Source organism: Phaeodactylum tricornutum, chromosome 17 (assembly GCF_000150955.2).
Source record: "Phaeodactylum tricornutum CCAP 1055/1 chromosome 17, whole genome shotgun sequence".
Lineage (NCBI taxonomy): Eukaryota > Bacillariophyta > Bacillariophyceae > Surirellales > Neidiaceae > Phaeodactylum > Phaeodactylum tricornutum.
This window is the reverse complement of record NC_011685.1, coordinates 69,287-84,196: the sequence shown is the minus strand read 5'-3', so window position 1 is coordinate 84,196 and position 14,910 is coordinate 69,287. Positions and strand designations below refer to the sequence as shown.

At 50.3% G+C, this 14,910-nt stretch overlaps 7 protein-coding genes across 7 annotated transcripts; 2 read left to right on the top strand and 5 right to left on the bottom strand.

Annotated features, from left to right (window-relative positions):
• Nucleotides 1–205: 205 nt before the first annotated feature.
• On the bottom strand, nucleotides 206–2,647 carry PHATRDRAFT_48308 (predicted protein; the record flags this gene model as incomplete). The annotated part of the gene is made up of 2 exons (XM_002182731.1): nucleotides 338–2,647; nucleotides 206–276 (listed from the first exon to the last, which is right to left on the bottom strand). Exons 1-2 carry the CDS (start codon nucleotides 2,499–2,501, stop codon nucleotides 206–208), a joined length of 2,235 nt encoding a protein of 744 aa, XP_002182767.1. The 5' UTR covers nucleotides 2,502–2,647.
• A 229-nt stretch (nucleotides 2,648–2,876) lies between these two features.
• On the top strand, nucleotides 2,877–4,001 carry PHATRDRAFT_48307 (predicted protein). The gene has a single exon (XM_002182856.1). The coding sequence runs from the start codon at nucleotides 2,927–2,929 to the stop codon at nucleotides 3,965–3,967; it is 1,041 nt and encodes a 346-aa protein (XP_002182892.1). The 5' UTR covers nucleotides 2,877–2,926; the 3' UTR covers nucleotides 3,968–4,001.
• A 41-nt stretch (nucleotides 4,002–4,042) lies between these two features.
• On the bottom strand, nucleotides 4,043–6,369 carry PHATRDRAFT_48306 (predicted protein; the record flags this gene model as incomplete). Its single annotated transcript, XM_002182730.1, has 1 exon — nucleotides 4,043–6,369. Exon 1 carries the CDS (start codon nucleotides 6,155–6,157, stop codon nucleotides 4,043–4,045), a length of 2,115 nt encoding a protein of 704 aa, XP_002182766.1. The 5' UTR covers nucleotides 6,158–6,369.
• Nucleotides 6,370–6,728: 359 nt separating this feature from the next.
• PHATRDRAFT_48305 (predicted protein) lies at nucleotides 6,729–7,967 on the top strand (the record flags this gene model as incomplete). Its single annotated transcript, XM_002182855.1, has 1 exon — nucleotides 6,729–7,967. Exon 1 carries the CDS (start codon nucleotides 6,879–6,881, stop codon nucleotides 7,965–7,967), a length of 1,089 nt encoding a protein of 362 aa, XP_002182891.1. The 5' UTR covers nucleotides 6,729–6,878.
• A 91-nt stretch (nucleotides 7,968–8,058) lies between these two features.
• PHATRDRAFT_14981 (predicted protein) lies at nucleotides 8,059–9,240 on the bottom strand (the record flags this gene model as incomplete). The annotated part of the gene is made up of 2 exons (XM_002182729.1): nucleotides 8,059–8,477; nucleotides 8,604–9,240. Coding segments are annotated over 2 exons (1,056 nt in total), but the record flags the coding sequence as incomplete, so codon positions are not given.
• A 1,067-nt stretch (nucleotides 9,241–10,307) lies between these two features.
• PHATRDRAFT_14998 (predicted protein) lies at nucleotides 10,308–12,254 on the bottom strand (the record flags this gene model as incomplete). The annotated part of the gene is made up of 3 exons (XM_002182728.1): nucleotides 10,308–10,976; nucleotides 11,034–11,708; nucleotides 11,853–12,254. Coding segments are annotated over 3 exons (1,746 nt in total), but the record flags the coding sequence as incomplete, so codon positions are not given.
• Nucleotides 12,255–13,101: 847 nt separating this feature from the next.
• On the bottom strand, nucleotides 13,102–14,910 carry PHATRDRAFT_48302 (predicted protein). The gene has a single exon (XM_002182727.1). It carries the CDS (start codon nucleotides 14,847–14,849, stop codon nucleotides 13,200–13,202), a length of 1,650 nt encoding a protein of 549 aa, XP_002182763.1. The 5' UTR covers nucleotides 14,850–14,910; the 3' UTR covers nucleotides 13,102–13,199.

Genomic DNA, 14,910 nt, shown 5'->3' with positions numbered 1-14,910 from the left:
TCTTATATCACTTAGCGCGAAGAGCAGCTACAAACGGCAACGTACGTCCAGCAAGCACGCCTTCTGTCCAGGCTGTGGCGAGCAGAACACACGCTATTCGCCCTTTCCTGCGGCGCTTCACGAAAATGAAATACAAAGTATAGTATTTTATTTCTTAGTTTCCTGTTTATGCCACCGTTAGTGCAACCAAATCAGTAGAAGCTGGTCAGAGATCAATCGTCTCGGCCCACGCTATGCCTGCGTACGTGTACACGTTCGAGAGGCGCGAAGGTAAAACTAGACAGTCTAGCTTATAGTTTAGTCTACAATTTCCGTAACACTTGCATAGCAAGCTGACCTCTATCCTCATCTACTCCTTCAACCTGTATCCTTACAGAGTCTCCTTGAGCAATGTCAGCAAGAAGCGCTTTTGGAGCAAAGGCAACCCCCACCGGCAAACTGTCGTCACTGGGTTCCACATAAATCCAGTCACCAGTCTTGGACAACGCCCTGACAACACCATCCATTTCTTTGCCTGATAAAGCTCCAACTTTCTGCAGGCCTCCAATCTGCGAAATTAAACGAGAGAGCTTTTTATTGAATTCCGTCTCATGCTTCACTTGCTTGGCATTCTTGCCTTTGATGTCAGCGTTCATAGTCAGCATAAGACGATTCGACTGCTTGGACACAGACTTTACGTATAGATCAATGCGATCGCCGACGTGCAACTTCTTTAGTCTGGAGGGTGTGGTGTTCCAAAGTCCCTCCGGTATCATTCGTCCACCAAAAGACCTAGCCCCTGGTTTTGCAAAAACGACGGGTTGATCCTCCTCATCGTCCTGACTTGTCTCATCGTTGTACTCGACCTCGTCGTTACCGCTGCTCAATTCAATTATCTGAGTCTCTCCCGATTCCGGATCTCTATACGTTAGTGAACCGTCCTCGTTTTGGTGAAACATATGCGTAATATCTTCAGAGTTCGTAAACTCGTCATCCTCTGCATCATCGAAAATGCCTTCAGGAATTGTCACATCATCGACCTGATCGCCCTCTTGATCTTCGTCAATATCGGCATCCAAGTGGTCTATAGAGAGAATCTCCTCCCATTCGTCATCGTCCAAATCATCAGCACTATCTAATGAGTCCATATCACCATCGTGGTTGCTATTGTAAACTTCTACCGTACCAGATATTCTTGATTGACCGACACTCGACGGGGTTGCATCCTTGTAACGCAAGTAACCCAAGACACGGACTGTTTCATACGGAGCATTGTTCACTCTGCGTCCGACACCGCAGTCAACCAAGGCGCCTCCTTTTATAAGGCGCAGCACTTTTCCTTCCATTGGTCCATCGCCCATAGTAAGTTCTTTGAGTATGTATCTTGGATTAGCCAACGGTGTGTACTTGCGATCACTAATTTTAAGACGATCCCGGACTTGATTGCGGGCTGGATTGAGTGACAAGGTAAGAAGCGGTTCACCTCCATCACCGTGCATGTCGTAGTCGAAGACAACGGCAGCGTGGAAGCTGCCGTTGTGAATTGTACCGGCTTCCACGTCTTCTTGGCTGACTCTAAGAGCAGCGGAAAGTGGCTGGAGACGATATAGATTATCGCCCGCTTCCATGTCCACACCATTCTGTCGATTTCGTACAACACCAGTGTGTTGGAGCGTGTCAACAGTTGAACCTTGTTGCGAAAAAAATTGCAAAATGGGTGCCGCATTTGCACGTTTTTGAGCTTTGAACCTTGAGAGCGGAGCCTGCAAAATTAGATGTTGACCGTTTTCATTGGTGTTTTTGCCTTCTGGATTCGCTTCCAAGAGTTTGACACCATACTCGTCTTGGGCTTTTTTATTGAACAGAGCCTCCACCATATCTCGGGGCGTCTCGTATCCCAGCGCCACTGCGTGCGAGCTGAGGGACGATTTGAGATGCGTCCGGTGTCGTGAGGAAAGCTCTGTCAAGGTCATCCGAATACCACTGGCATTACTCCGTCCAAACTTTTCTAGAATATAAATGAGATTCCAGCGGATTGTAGAGGCTCGATCAACATTCAGTACGCTGCAAGGAACGAGCAAGGGCGATCCCGACCGACGTCGTTTTTTCCAAGCCTTGCGTGCGAGAGAAACGTCTCCAACTTGAATGTGTACGACGGTTCCCGGAGCCAGTGCCGCGAATTGCGTCGATGGCTTAAGATCGCCTTTCATGGAATGCGGCGTCTCAGCGACTACAACTGGAGGTTCCGGTAGTATCAAGGGCTCGGATGTTTTTGAAGTATGCTGTTCCAGCTCTGCGCCATTCCTTAAGCCATCTTCTCCACTGTTCTCCCCTTCATCGTTTTCATTTACCAGGTATTCCGGAACGGAAGGCTTGAACTTTGCAAAGTGTACTGACTGAATTTTACCATGAGAAAAACGACAAGAATTGGTCAAGGGTTTCGGTACCACCCCGAAGCCCTCAACACTGGCTTTTTCTATGGCGCCAATGGCGATGAACAGTACACCAGTCAAACGCAACATTTCTAGACGATCAAAACCCCCCTTGAAGAAAACGAACGATTTATGACTTTGTCTGGATCAGAATTGATTCACTACTGCAACGATCTACAATATGGATCGGCACAAACAAAACAACGTCTCTTGTGTTCACAAAAGAATTTGAAGAGTTGCCTGATAGAATTAGCTGCAGAAAAAGCCATCAGCCTCTGGGCAAATATTTTGATGGACATCCTGGCTTGATTTGGTCTTGCCTTAAACCGTCTGCGTGAATGAAACATCAATAGGCATCTTGTTTGACGTCATTCGAGATAGTAAACCAATTAATGGAAAAGATGCAACTTCTCAAATTGTGTTTCTCGAAAGCTCCGTGATGGGAGCGTATTGTAGAGCGGAATGGAGAACATCGCTTTTATGTATAGGTATAGCTCCTTGCACTCGTCTTCCCGATGACACCTTCTGCAGCGAATACGAACGACGCCAATCGTCCTTTTATACTTTTGGACGGAGGCACGGGGCGGGAAATTCAACAGCGTGGGGGGCCGTTTCGACAGCCGGAATGGTCGGCGTTGGCGCTGTACGAAGACCCCGACATTGTCCGCGCAGTGCACGAGTCTTTTTTAAACGCGGGTTCTACAGCAATCACTACAAACACCTACGCGCTTGTGCCTTATCACATTGGTTCGGATCGTTTTCGAAAGGACGCCCCCCGGTTGTTTTCCTTGGCAATCTCCTTGGCTGCTGAAGCGAAGGGCGATCGTCAACACGTGCAGATTCTCGGCTCGATTCCTCCAGTGTGTGGATCTTACGAACCTCAGTCGTTCGATGAAGCAACGGCAAAGTCAATATTGGATTGGTTCATGCCTGTCTTAGGCGATAGCCCTTTGGTGGACGCGTACTTGTTGGAAACGGTAGGGTCTACGCGGGAAGCTCGATTCTATCTGCAGTACATGCAATCTTTCGTAAAAGCTGTAGCGGAATCTCTGGACTCGCTGTCAAACGGTACTTTAGCCCGGGAAAAACCTGTATGGCTGAGTTTTTGTATTGCATCCCATCCTGGTGCCACACAAACACCACATCTGCTGACCGGAGAAACTTTGACTCAGGCCGTACACGCGCTGATTGAAGAAGGGCTCTTGACTGCTGCAACTGTACCCGTGGTGCTCGTCAACTGCTGCGACGTAAAGCTGGTTCTGAATGCCGTTCAGGAGCTACACGCGGTGCTGTCGCCACTGGGTATTCGGGTTGGTGCCTACCCTAACGCCTTTTCCATCCCTCCACCGAATGCCGCGAACCATACTTTGCGCCAAGTCGACTACAACGTGACTCCCGGGCGTTGGGCTGCCACGGCAAAATCGTGGATCAATGCCGGTGCTAGTGTTGTTGGTGGATGCTGTGGAGTTGGACCAAAATACATCACGGCACTGGCGAGCGTGGTGGCTCAGTCCAAGGAAAGCACTGATGTAGACATCTTTGAAACCCTAGACTAATTTTGTTTCACATAGAGACTCATATATACCCTTTCATTCTTGTGACAAACATACGGTTCGTTGCCTTCTCCTTATTCATAATTTTAAACTTGCCAGTTCTGCCAAAAGCTCGGGCTCCGAGGAGATCTTAGCCTGTTGATCGTCATTTAATGTATCCATGGCTTTCTGTTTTAACTCCTCGATCTGCTTCAGCATTTTCTTGAGTTTGCGAGCACGTTTTTCCGGGTCTACTGATGGCTCCACAGCTTCGGGCGTCTTTGTCATGTCAACGGGTGCGATTGGCTCACCTTGCATCAGCAAGGCTTTCTGCGCTTCAACTTTGCGGTTAACTTCGTCTTGTTGCGCTTGTTTCAACTTCGTCTTTTCCTTCTTGAGAGCCGACTTGCTTTTGGTTTTGGATTGAATGACCAGGCCAGGAATAGACCGTCCTGTCAAAGCTGATGTGACGGTCGAAGCTTTGGGCTTTTTGCTATCATCTTCGACCTTGCCAGCCTTCTGCAGGTTGCCTTCTTTTTCGCGACGCATTCGTTCGGCCAGTGAGCTACCGGTCCCACCGCCAGCTGAGGCACGGCCGCGCATGGATGGTGGTACGTAGCGACCACCACTACCAGCAGGCTTCGCCGTAGCCGATTTTATCGTGTCCGAGGTGATGGAAGTGCTATCAGTAGTATCGTTCGCTCGTCCTTCTTTGATGGGCGTCTGTGGTCGATCAGGGTACACGAGCGGTTTGGCCGGTACAAAGGCCGCCTCCAATAACTGATTTGGGCGATACTGTTCGTTTTTCCAAGGTACGTTGAGCAATTCGTCTCCATTGTATCGAAAGATACGCACACCATTGTCAACGTTCATCCGTGGACTGCAGGTACTAACGGCGAAAACACGCGAGTTGGGTGCCCAGCCATGTCCAACGACGGCGTCCGCCCGCAAAGTGCCGTTCACGTTACTATTCTGCGCACTGCTCGACGGTATTAGTTTGAGCTTGTTGCGATCCCACAGACTCATACTCCCACTTAGATTGCCGAAGCCTCCCAGTAATACGAAGCGTCCGTGTGGTGCCCAGTCAATAACGTTCCTATGAGCACTGCCGAACAGAAAGGTCGCCTTGCCGTCCGCCCCTTGATGCATCGACGCGAGTGAGGGCATGCGACCAGCAATGACAAGGAAAGACGAAGGCTTGTTAATGTCTAGGCTAGGCATCCATGCGACATCGTGTACGGGACCTTCTTGCGGCAGAGGCACGGCCTGGACCGTGGGCAGATGCTTGGCGAGCAAAAAGAGCTGCGACGATCCGTAATAGGATTGACCCGAAGCGTCCACTGAGGTTTGAATTGTCAAGAGAGCCGTATCGCCTGCAGGGTTCCAATGCGTGACGCATTCCTCGGCCTGAAATAGGCTTTTAGATAGCAAGGCTGGATAGGGATTGGCCGCGCTGCTGGATCCGGTGCCTGTACCGGGCGCGTACTCGTGCAACGATGCGCGGGCGGGTTTGTCCTTGGTACCACCACAAAAGGAGGTAAACATGTAGGAAGGCGCGCTGTGAGCTTCCGTACTGGAAAGGATACGTGTGCGGGGTAGATTGAGGGTGAGGATGCCCGGAATCCGCAAATTGTCAACGTAGCGATTGTGCAAAAGGGACTCGGGGGTATAAATGCGAATCTCGGAGGGCGTGTGGAGAAAGGCGTAGGCTTCGTTGTGAGTCCACTGCACGTAGGGCCAACCTTCCCGTTTCAACGTCTTTTGGGCAAAGGCGGCGAGGAGTTGGCCGTCTGCCGCGTTCCAGACTTTCAAATTATTCGGTTCCTTCTTGTCGGCATAGTATCGCTCCCACGTCAACAGAAACGTCCCGAGTGGTGACACGTCCATCATTTGGACAGCAGCGGTATCGGACAAGAATGTAGGAGTATTTTCTTTGGAAATGGAGAATGGAGCGGTGTTGGTGTCCGTCGCGGTGCTGCCATTGTTGCTCGCCCGCAAGTCGATCCGGACAATACCGTGTCCAGCAATATGAACGTAAGCAAAGGCTCCGTCGGGGGAAGTTTTGAGAAATGTCGTGGGTCCTTGGAGCAAAGGAGGGCGCAACGCTGAAATCGGATCGCTCGGATGTTCCGGGACGTCGAAGAGTTCCAACGCTGTCTTGGAACGGATCAAAATCTGGCAAGGCCTGGTTGATAAGGAGTTACTGCTGGTCATGGGAATGCTGCAATCGTAACACTGCGTCGGTTGCTAACCAGTACTACTGTAATTGACGTTGTCTCTGAAATACGGGTAGGTTAATTGTACCACTCCGTCTCCGTACTACACACTCAAAGATACCTCACCAGTGGAGAGAAATCTCCGTCGATGAACTGTGAATTGTGAGTACGCTGGGTAACGTTCCTGCCTTGTTGGAGCATCGTGTGAAATTGGCAGTGTGTGAGGAGCAAATCAGAGCGACACTGGCACAGACCGAGTGCGGGTTGACTGACAATATGCTCATATCCGCTACTTCCGATACTGTTTGTCGTCCGTCGTTGTGACGTTTCCAACGAATCCGAAGTCACAGTTGATGTGTATTCCCCCCCCCCCCCCCCACCCCCTACCCTACGAACCCTTGATTTGTGCGATCTCTTGTCACACTTTACGCTACTACTTAGGTGGTAGGTACATTGTATGGTAAGTGGTATAGGAGATCCGTGCCGAGCTGTCGTAGGTAATTACAGTAGCTATGATGTAAGTTAATTTGGAGGCCCGATGGACAGCAGAACACGTCAAACAAAACCTTCTTTGTTCAAGCCATTGGCGAGATTGTTTCCACCTCGGGTTTGCACATCTGTTCAGCGTGTCTTTTTTGGACCCTCGACGACAATCGCAATTTACGGAGATCTCTAGCGCTGCTTCTGGTTATATTTTGTTCCTTGCCTTCGTGAGTAGCATGTTACGACGTAGTGTCGCTGGAGGTGGAGGCTCGTTGGGTCTACCCACGACTTCTGCCAATCAGGACTCCAAGCCCTTTTTTCGGCGTGACAATCACAAGAAACCGGATGGTTCGGCAGCCAGCATTCACTTGACCAATCCGCTCGTCAAGCAATGGAAAGATTCCGACACGGCGACGAAAATCAGTTACGGCTTGCTCTTGACTTTTCTACTCATGATTTACTCGGGGTATCGGACCTTGCGCTACAACAACGCTTCACTTTGGATGACTTGTCACGCACAGGATTGTGTATTGCAGATTTCTCCACGGGGCTGGGAGAAAACCACCACCCTCACCTTTGCACGATCGCAGCTCGTTGATGCGGAAACGGTCAAAACAAGCAACGACGGAGTCTACCTGGGGTCCAACCCCGATCTCAACGAAGAACGCAGGCAAGCACACAACACCGGCAAAAACAAAAAGAACACACACAAAAACAAAGGCAGCGTGGGCTCTTACCGGGGACCCGATCCAGAAGGCAATTATATCACCTATGCTGTTGTGCTGCGAGATGATTCCGAAGAAGCACGACAGCACCAAGCAGAAAGCGAAGATGGACAAGGCCAAGCCGTTGTGAGGTTGACTTCGGTCAAACCATTTTTGGACGTGGCTCAAGACGGCTCCTTTCGGTTGATTTTTCGGCAATTCGGTATTACCCAAACACGTCGACGCGTCAGAACTATGGTTTCTAAGATTGAATCCTATATCAAACACCGTCGTCAAAAACTTGTCGTCAAGGAAAACGCCTCGCCTTCCGCGTTCGCGATTATCCTCATGGTGGGCGGATTGGTCGGAGCCCTTTTGACCGTGCTAATAGGTAGCTTTTGGTCCGACGACGAATCGTACCGAAAACAACGATTGGGACAGCGCAGATTTGCGCAACAGCAAAAACAACAGCAGCTGCACTCGAGTCCACGGAGTTCGCTAGCCGACGTTATCGCTGCCCGCACCATGCCGTCACGGTACGAAGTCCAAACGGCTCCTCGGCGGACAACTCTTAGCACTAGTGGCAATAAAACGACAACGACAACTCGGAAGCGTTATTGAACTCTGTTTTTGACACGACCAGTTTGGACCTTCTTCACGCGCTATACATTGTATCGTGTAAATAATTTGCGTTCAACACTGTGTTTGGTTTCTACATGTCGCTTGTTTGGATGCATAAAATGCCTTCGTCGTACAAGGCCTGCGCTACGCCTACCTTGTCTTCGATACTGTCGTGAATCAAATCAGCTACGCGAACCCAATCGTGTTCCGTGGTGGTCAATAGCTGTTCCATCGCGGGTGCGTCGTCCATTTCGAATTCCATTGGACTGAGTGGTAATTCGTGATACACTCGAGAATTGTCTGCGCAGTGATACAGCACAGCCTTACCTGCTTCGAGAACGAGTCTTCCGGAACCAGGGCGGGCCATACGACACAAGGTTTGCGGTAATACCTTCGCGTCGGATTCGTGCACCGTCATTGAACGTTCCAGGTGTGTTAGCACGGGTGGTACTCGGTCAGACAAGAATCGTTTGCCAATCTGATCACAAGCTGCGTCAAGCATATCTATCGCTTCTTTCGCAACCTTCATTATCTTCTTTTTGGCTTCTTGTCGAAACTTTTCATTCTGCACTAGAATTTCTTTACGTTTTATATGGTCGTGGTCTATAGTCTCGCCCGATTCGTCCTCGCCATCACCTCCAGTTTCGTCCATCGCTGCGGTCCTGTCCTGCTCAGCCTTCTGTTCAAGAATTTCCGCCGTATCCTTTTGGTCGTACATAGCACCCATATAATTTAGAAAACCACGTGGTAGTCCTTGGCGCAACATGGTGGAATCGCCAGATGCTGCCGATTGCAAGGCTTCCGGTAGGAGTAATTCCATTAAATCCGCCCAAGCCCACTGTTGCATGGCAGAAACCGTCAAGTGCAACGAATAACCATCCGTACCATCGATCGTGCATGCCTGATGAATCCAGCCTCGGGGCATGTACAAAACATCTCCCGGTTTGAGCACAACGTCCAGCGCGGGTTCCACATCCCTCAAGTCGGCTTCTACATAATCTTCGCTGCTAGTGCGGGGCAAGCGTTCCGACTTTTGCAACGGGGCGTAGACTTTCCACCGCTTCTTTCCTTCCAACTGCAAACAAAAGGCTTCAATGTCGTCGTAATGTGGAGCAAATCCTTGCGACCCCGATGGTGGTGTCAAGTAGGCGTTTGCACCGATCATACACGTCCATTCTGATTCCAACAAACTGAGCAACCCATGTGTTGAATCCGAATGTTTGTGTGGACAAAGTAACCGAATCGTACAACCTTGGTCAAAACGAGACCACAATTCGTCGTGGTTGACTACAACAAAATTGTCTTCTACCGCATCGCTCGTTTCTGTTGCTTCGTTAACGTGAACAATATCCAAGGTAACGCGTCGTTTGACACCATCTTGCTGCGTTTCGTACCGGGTCACGTTCAAATCCCGCCCGTAGTACATGGTGTGTTGAGAGGTCATATCTTGGATCAGCTTTTTAGATAGGAAACCGTCAAACCGATGCCGATGTCGCTTTCCGGTACTCTGCACACACAGTGGCTTGGTCTCCCAGTATGTATGGTAGAATTCGGCTGTCGTCACGTGTGACGGAGCGAAACAGAAGTTCAAAACGGCTTGCGCGCGTTCTTGAGCCGTGAGGTCGTTAAAGGGTGAATCCACGCTCTCTTCATCCAACAACAAAAGCTCTTTTAGAAACTCGCAGGAAGGCAACATTGGTAATGTCGTTTCGTAACTAGCCGATCCAACGTCGAGGGAGGAAGGGTCCGGTTGTTGAGTGTCGTTATGAAATGACACAGAGTCATGATTTTGCATTCGAGGTTTCTTAATCTTTGTTGCAGTCTCAGGTGCCGCAGTCTCCGGTAGCAGGCTCCGTTTGTTGGGTTCCATGGATGTTAATGACGGCTGGGGCTTACTGCTAGTCGAAACCGTGGTGTCTCGGACCGACACGGTCGACCTGTGCTTTTTCTTGGCCCTTTTCTTTGCCGCACGCGATAGACCGATGGTATTGGCTGCACTCGGGTCCGGCATGTCTCTATTTTCTAAATTTCCAGTTGTGTGGTCGGCACAATCAAGAAGGGTATCCGAAATGAGAACAACAGGGGATGATCAATGATGAAAAAATGAGTGGAATCGCTGACAGTGAAACCTATTATGGACGGCTCAGGGGCAGACGCATTTCTATTTGTCCTGCTCGTTTTGGATGCCAAAATATCACAAGCGAAAAGCTCATAAGAAAAGCTAGCTAGATGGGCGACTTGTATATTTGCAAACCCTTATGATCATCGCCGGCCTGCAACAACAGCTTTCTTGTACGCATTGAACGCATCGGCGTTCGAGTTCCCGTCTCGCAAGACTTCCACTCTTCCGTTTTCGACTACCAGCAAATCTTCACATACGGAAGTCAACAAGTGCTGGTCGTGACTGACCAAGAGCACGCCTCCCTGAAACGTTTTGATGGCGTCAATTAGAGCTGCTGTTGTTTCGAGATCCAAGTGATTCGTCGGTTCATCCAGGATCAGCAAGTGTGGTTTGCGGTACATAGCGCAAGCCAGACAAACGCGGCATTTCTGACCTCCCGACATAGTGTGAATCTTTTGGACGGGCAAGATCTCCCCGCCTAGGCCAAAGTTTGCAAGATATCGGCGTAGCTCACCAATATGAGTGTTGCTGTGATCTCCAGGATATCGGTCTACCATCGTTTGCAAAGGAGTACCGTCGGGATCGAGTTGCTCCAGTTGATGCTGCGCCAAGTACTCGATTTTGGCACCGGGATCGATAACGACCTTGCCTTGCATCGACTGTAATGCCCCAACCGCCAGCTTGATCAAGGTTGACTTTCCACATCCGTTGCGACCGAGTAGAGCAATTCGAGACTTAAGATTGACAGTCAAATCGACAGTCTCTAGTAAAATATTTTGGGCTGAATACCCAAACTTGACTTGCTCCAAACGTACAATGTCACCATCGAAAGCCCCCGGATCAGGAAAATTCAGTATGACTTCTTCGTCGTCGAGTACTTCTTCAACCTCTTCAGCATCGCCATCGTACGACGCCTTCCACTTCTTCCCGTCCTGTGCCATGACTCCAAGTTTGTCAAGCTTCTTCATCTTACTTTTTCGTTGACGAGCAGCCTTGACACCATTCTCACCGGCTTGTGCGTGTAAATCAATGTACTTCTGCAGATGTGCTCGCTTTGCTTCTTGCTGCTCACGCTGGCGTTGTTGCCGCAAACGATCGTCATCCCGTACTGCTTCAAAGCTGGATATATCTCCACGATAAGTGGTCAATTGGCTGCGATGGAAATGTACGACATCCGTAACCACTTCGTTCAAAAAGTGCCGATCGTGCGAGACTACCACAAGCGTACCAGAAAACGTGGTTGTCAAATATCGCTCCAACCAGAGAACACTTTCCAAATCCAAATGATTTGTCGGTTCGTCGAGCAACAATAACGATGGATTTGCGAAAAGCGCACACGAAATCGATACCCGCATCCGCCATCCTCCAGAAAGTTCATCAGTGGGCTTATCTTGCATTTCTTTTGCAAATCCGAGGCCAGCCAATACTTTGCGTGCGCGCGGTTCCGGATCCCCGCCTTCCTCTTCTTCGACCTGTGCCAAACGCTGATAGGCCAATCCCAGCTTTTCGTTGAGCTTGAGTCGCTGTGCATCTTTCGACTCTTGCATTTGTGCTGTGGTGGAAGATTCCGCTGCCTTGCGAGCAGACTTTTGCAGGTTTTGTCGTTTGCGCTCCCGAAGCTTTTGTCGGCCTTTGCTTTCGTCATTCTTGCCTTTGCTTTCATCGTTCGTGCCGCGGTCGTCGGCATCTTCGATGGTTGGGTTCTTGTTGCCTTGATCCAGTTTTTCCAATTCTTCTTCACAGTAGGCAATAAAGCGCTTAACCGATTCTCGTTTGACATCACTCTTGAGAACTGTTTCGACGGCCGTCCATTTGTTGCCCATGATTTCCTGACGTACGAGGACCATATTCATGTGCTTCGGAACGGCTCCTTCCATTTGTCGACTAGCCATAAAGGTCAGCAATGTGGTCTTTCCGCAACCGTTCCGTCCCATGAGTCCGTATCGTCGACCTCGAGAAAAGGTAATGTTAGCGTTTTGCAGCAAAGGTTGACCCCCGCCGCGTAAATTGGGCAAGTCCAAATTGGTAAAGTGCACGTCCGCGCCATTGTCAGCGGACTTTTCCATCATAGATTCGACCGTATTGGTTTCGGTCGTTTGCAACATTTCCATCGCTTGCTGAATGGCTCGGGATCGCTCTTCTTGCTCCATTTGCTCGCGAATCTCTTTCTGTCGTTGTTTGCGCCGTACACGCTCGGATTGCGCCGCTGTGTTTCCAACGTCGATCATGTTGGCGTAAAAACTGGCAATCTGTGATTCCTTCATCTCTTCCTTTGGATCATCGTTGTAGGATTCTGCGCGCAGTCCCGAAGCATACGTCTGTATATCCTGTGCTTTCATTGTGACGGCTTGGTTTAGTTTCCGCGGCGCCGCCACAGAATTACCCGTGAAGAGAACATCGTTTCCATCGGCGTTCTCAAGGATATGCACACTTTCTCCATTGTCACATGGTGTCGAATATCTACCAAGATCCAATAAAGCAAACAAACTGCGACATACTTCTTCTCCATCCACTTGTTCGTCGGGCAGCGATCCGACGATCAAGGATCCGACGGCTTCTCGGGCGTCGGAATCATACGGATCATCCTGCAAGAGCGACGCAATATAGCTGAAGGTGTCTTCGTCAATGGAGTCCGCGTACGGCTTCAGGGCGCTCTCGAGAGCACCTTGAATATCGTCATTGTGATCCGCCATGCCACAGACTTTGTACCGTCTGGAATAGAATTCAATGAACCACAACCCGTGAATTACGAATCTGTTGGCGTATTGCCACTGCGAGTGGATTTATTTTTTATTAGCCCGCAATGTAGGAAAAGAAACGAACCAATTTCTGGCCGATCCGTGAGAAGCTTTTGATGGTTACGTTAGGTCCACAGACAGACAAAAATCGTCTTCTGGTGCGTCTGCACTGTACCGGTTATTGACCATGAATTCTTGCATTGCCTGTGAGGCGCACAATTGGTAGAGTAGCTGGCAGTCTTATTCTCAAGTAATTAATGTAAGGAGAGCTACTAGAGTGAAGTGTATCCTTATGTAACTCAGGTAGAATTAACAAATACGTAGTGTAAAAAGAAAAAATGGTACAAACCGGTTCAATGTGCCGTGGCTGCGTTAAAGCGGATTGGCCGACCTTCTCCCCGCAGAGTCGTGTCCGTTGACGGACGTGGAATGGGGATGAGACTTCGCTCCGTTGCTGGATCCGGCTGCTGCTGAAGTGTTGTTTTGATCCCTTGTTGGTTGCTGCTGCTGCTGCTGTCTTAGGACCGCCGCGTTTCGTGTGGGAGCGCTGGACGCCGTTGCGCTCGTTTGCAACGAGCGACGGCGTCGTAAGGCCGTGCTACTCATGCCGTGTGCTTCGGTTCGTCGGGTACACAACAATGTCAGTGGATGCATGCCCTGTTCGATGCGGTGCTCGTTGAGCGCGTACCCCGTCTCGAGAGTTTCATGACTCAATACAAGGGCGTCAAAATGCCAACCCGGTTGTCCTGGTGGACCAAAGGCGTCTCGAATCGGGACGATACGGATGTTGTTCTTCATGCCCGGAGCGAGACGGTGCAAGAAGTCCTGGACGCCTTCCATACGGGCTTGCAGCGAAGGGATATATTCCGCGAAGCGTTTGCGTCGGAGCATGTCATCGACCGTGACTCCAACGAGTAGCAAGCCCGTGACGGGATGTACCGACGACATGGCGAGGGTTAACAGTTTGCGGTGGCCAAAATGCAAGCCATCGAACGTGCCGCCGACCGCAACGGAATCGAATAATCGTCCTTGCGTTATGCGAGCTCCACCGAGAATCAAATCACATTCTTCGTCGTCATCAGCGCCGCCGTTGCACGTCACGCCCTGGTCCATACTTTTTGATTGTCCTTTTCGATGTTGTTGTTGTTGTACCTTCGGTAACCGTTCGGTCTCTTCGTCATCGTCCAAAAAGACCACGTTCGGGTCCACGACGGCGTTGGTCATACAGTCCGAGGGATTTACGTGCAGTATTTGCACGGGTGCAAGATTTCGAAAGGCCCGTTCACTGTTCATGGCTTGCACGTGCTCGTCGAGGCCACCCAGCCCATCCCCATGCATGCGTTGGTAGCGTTCTCCCCGTCCCGTTGCTTGTGTGGAAATCCATCCAGCCATGGAATCCACACTGCAGACGAGGTCGAGATCTTTCTGTATGTGAATCCAGCTTTCCGGTGCCGCGTTGGGCAAATTTTGGGGGTAGACCACAACGTCGGGGAGGACAAAGAAGTCTGTGGGAGAGGCGGCGTTGCGGGAACTCTCGTCGAGTGATTGTTGTTGTTGCGACTGCTGCTGCGCCAGGAGTTGTGGACTGTGCATGGCGAGATCCCACATTTGTGAATATACTTCGCCAACGTAGCGACGCAACGTTGCCAACGAGGGCGACGTCGAAGTTCCACTGCGCTTGTTCGTTCCTTGACAACGCAAAACAACGGAAAGTTTGTGTGCCGAGGGCAAGGCTTTTTCCAGAATAGCTTCGTTGATAATGCGATCCACACTGTTGTTGGGCATGGTGAGAATAGCCAAGGCGTGTTGGAACATGGGTTTCTTGCTGTGCGTGTTGGCTTTACTGTGGGGCGTCAACGCACGAAGGCTATAAGCGTGACCGAGCAGGAACAGTATCCATAGCTGCCTTGAGCGTCTCGTCGGTACGTGGGAACGCATCGCCTTGACCGACATGGGAGACGGCTGCCGTTGCAAATAGGATTGGTACGCGATGTCACTGGAGGTCCCAACAACGGCGCGCATGCAATTGGAGTGTCAACTAGCAGTAATGATAAAGTAAGTCTACCTGTGAAATGTACAACGC

What these genes read in the sequence shown, in the direction of transcription:
- PHATRDRAFT_48307 (XM_002182856.1), top strand. Translation starts at nt 2,927, where the DNA reads ATGACACCTTCTGCAGCGAATACGAACGACGCCAATCGTCCTTTTATA.
- PHATRDRAFT_48302 (XM_002182727.1), bottom strand. Translation starts at nt 14,849, where the DNA reads ATGCGCGCCGTTGTTGGGACCTCCAGTGACATCGCGTACCAATCCTAT.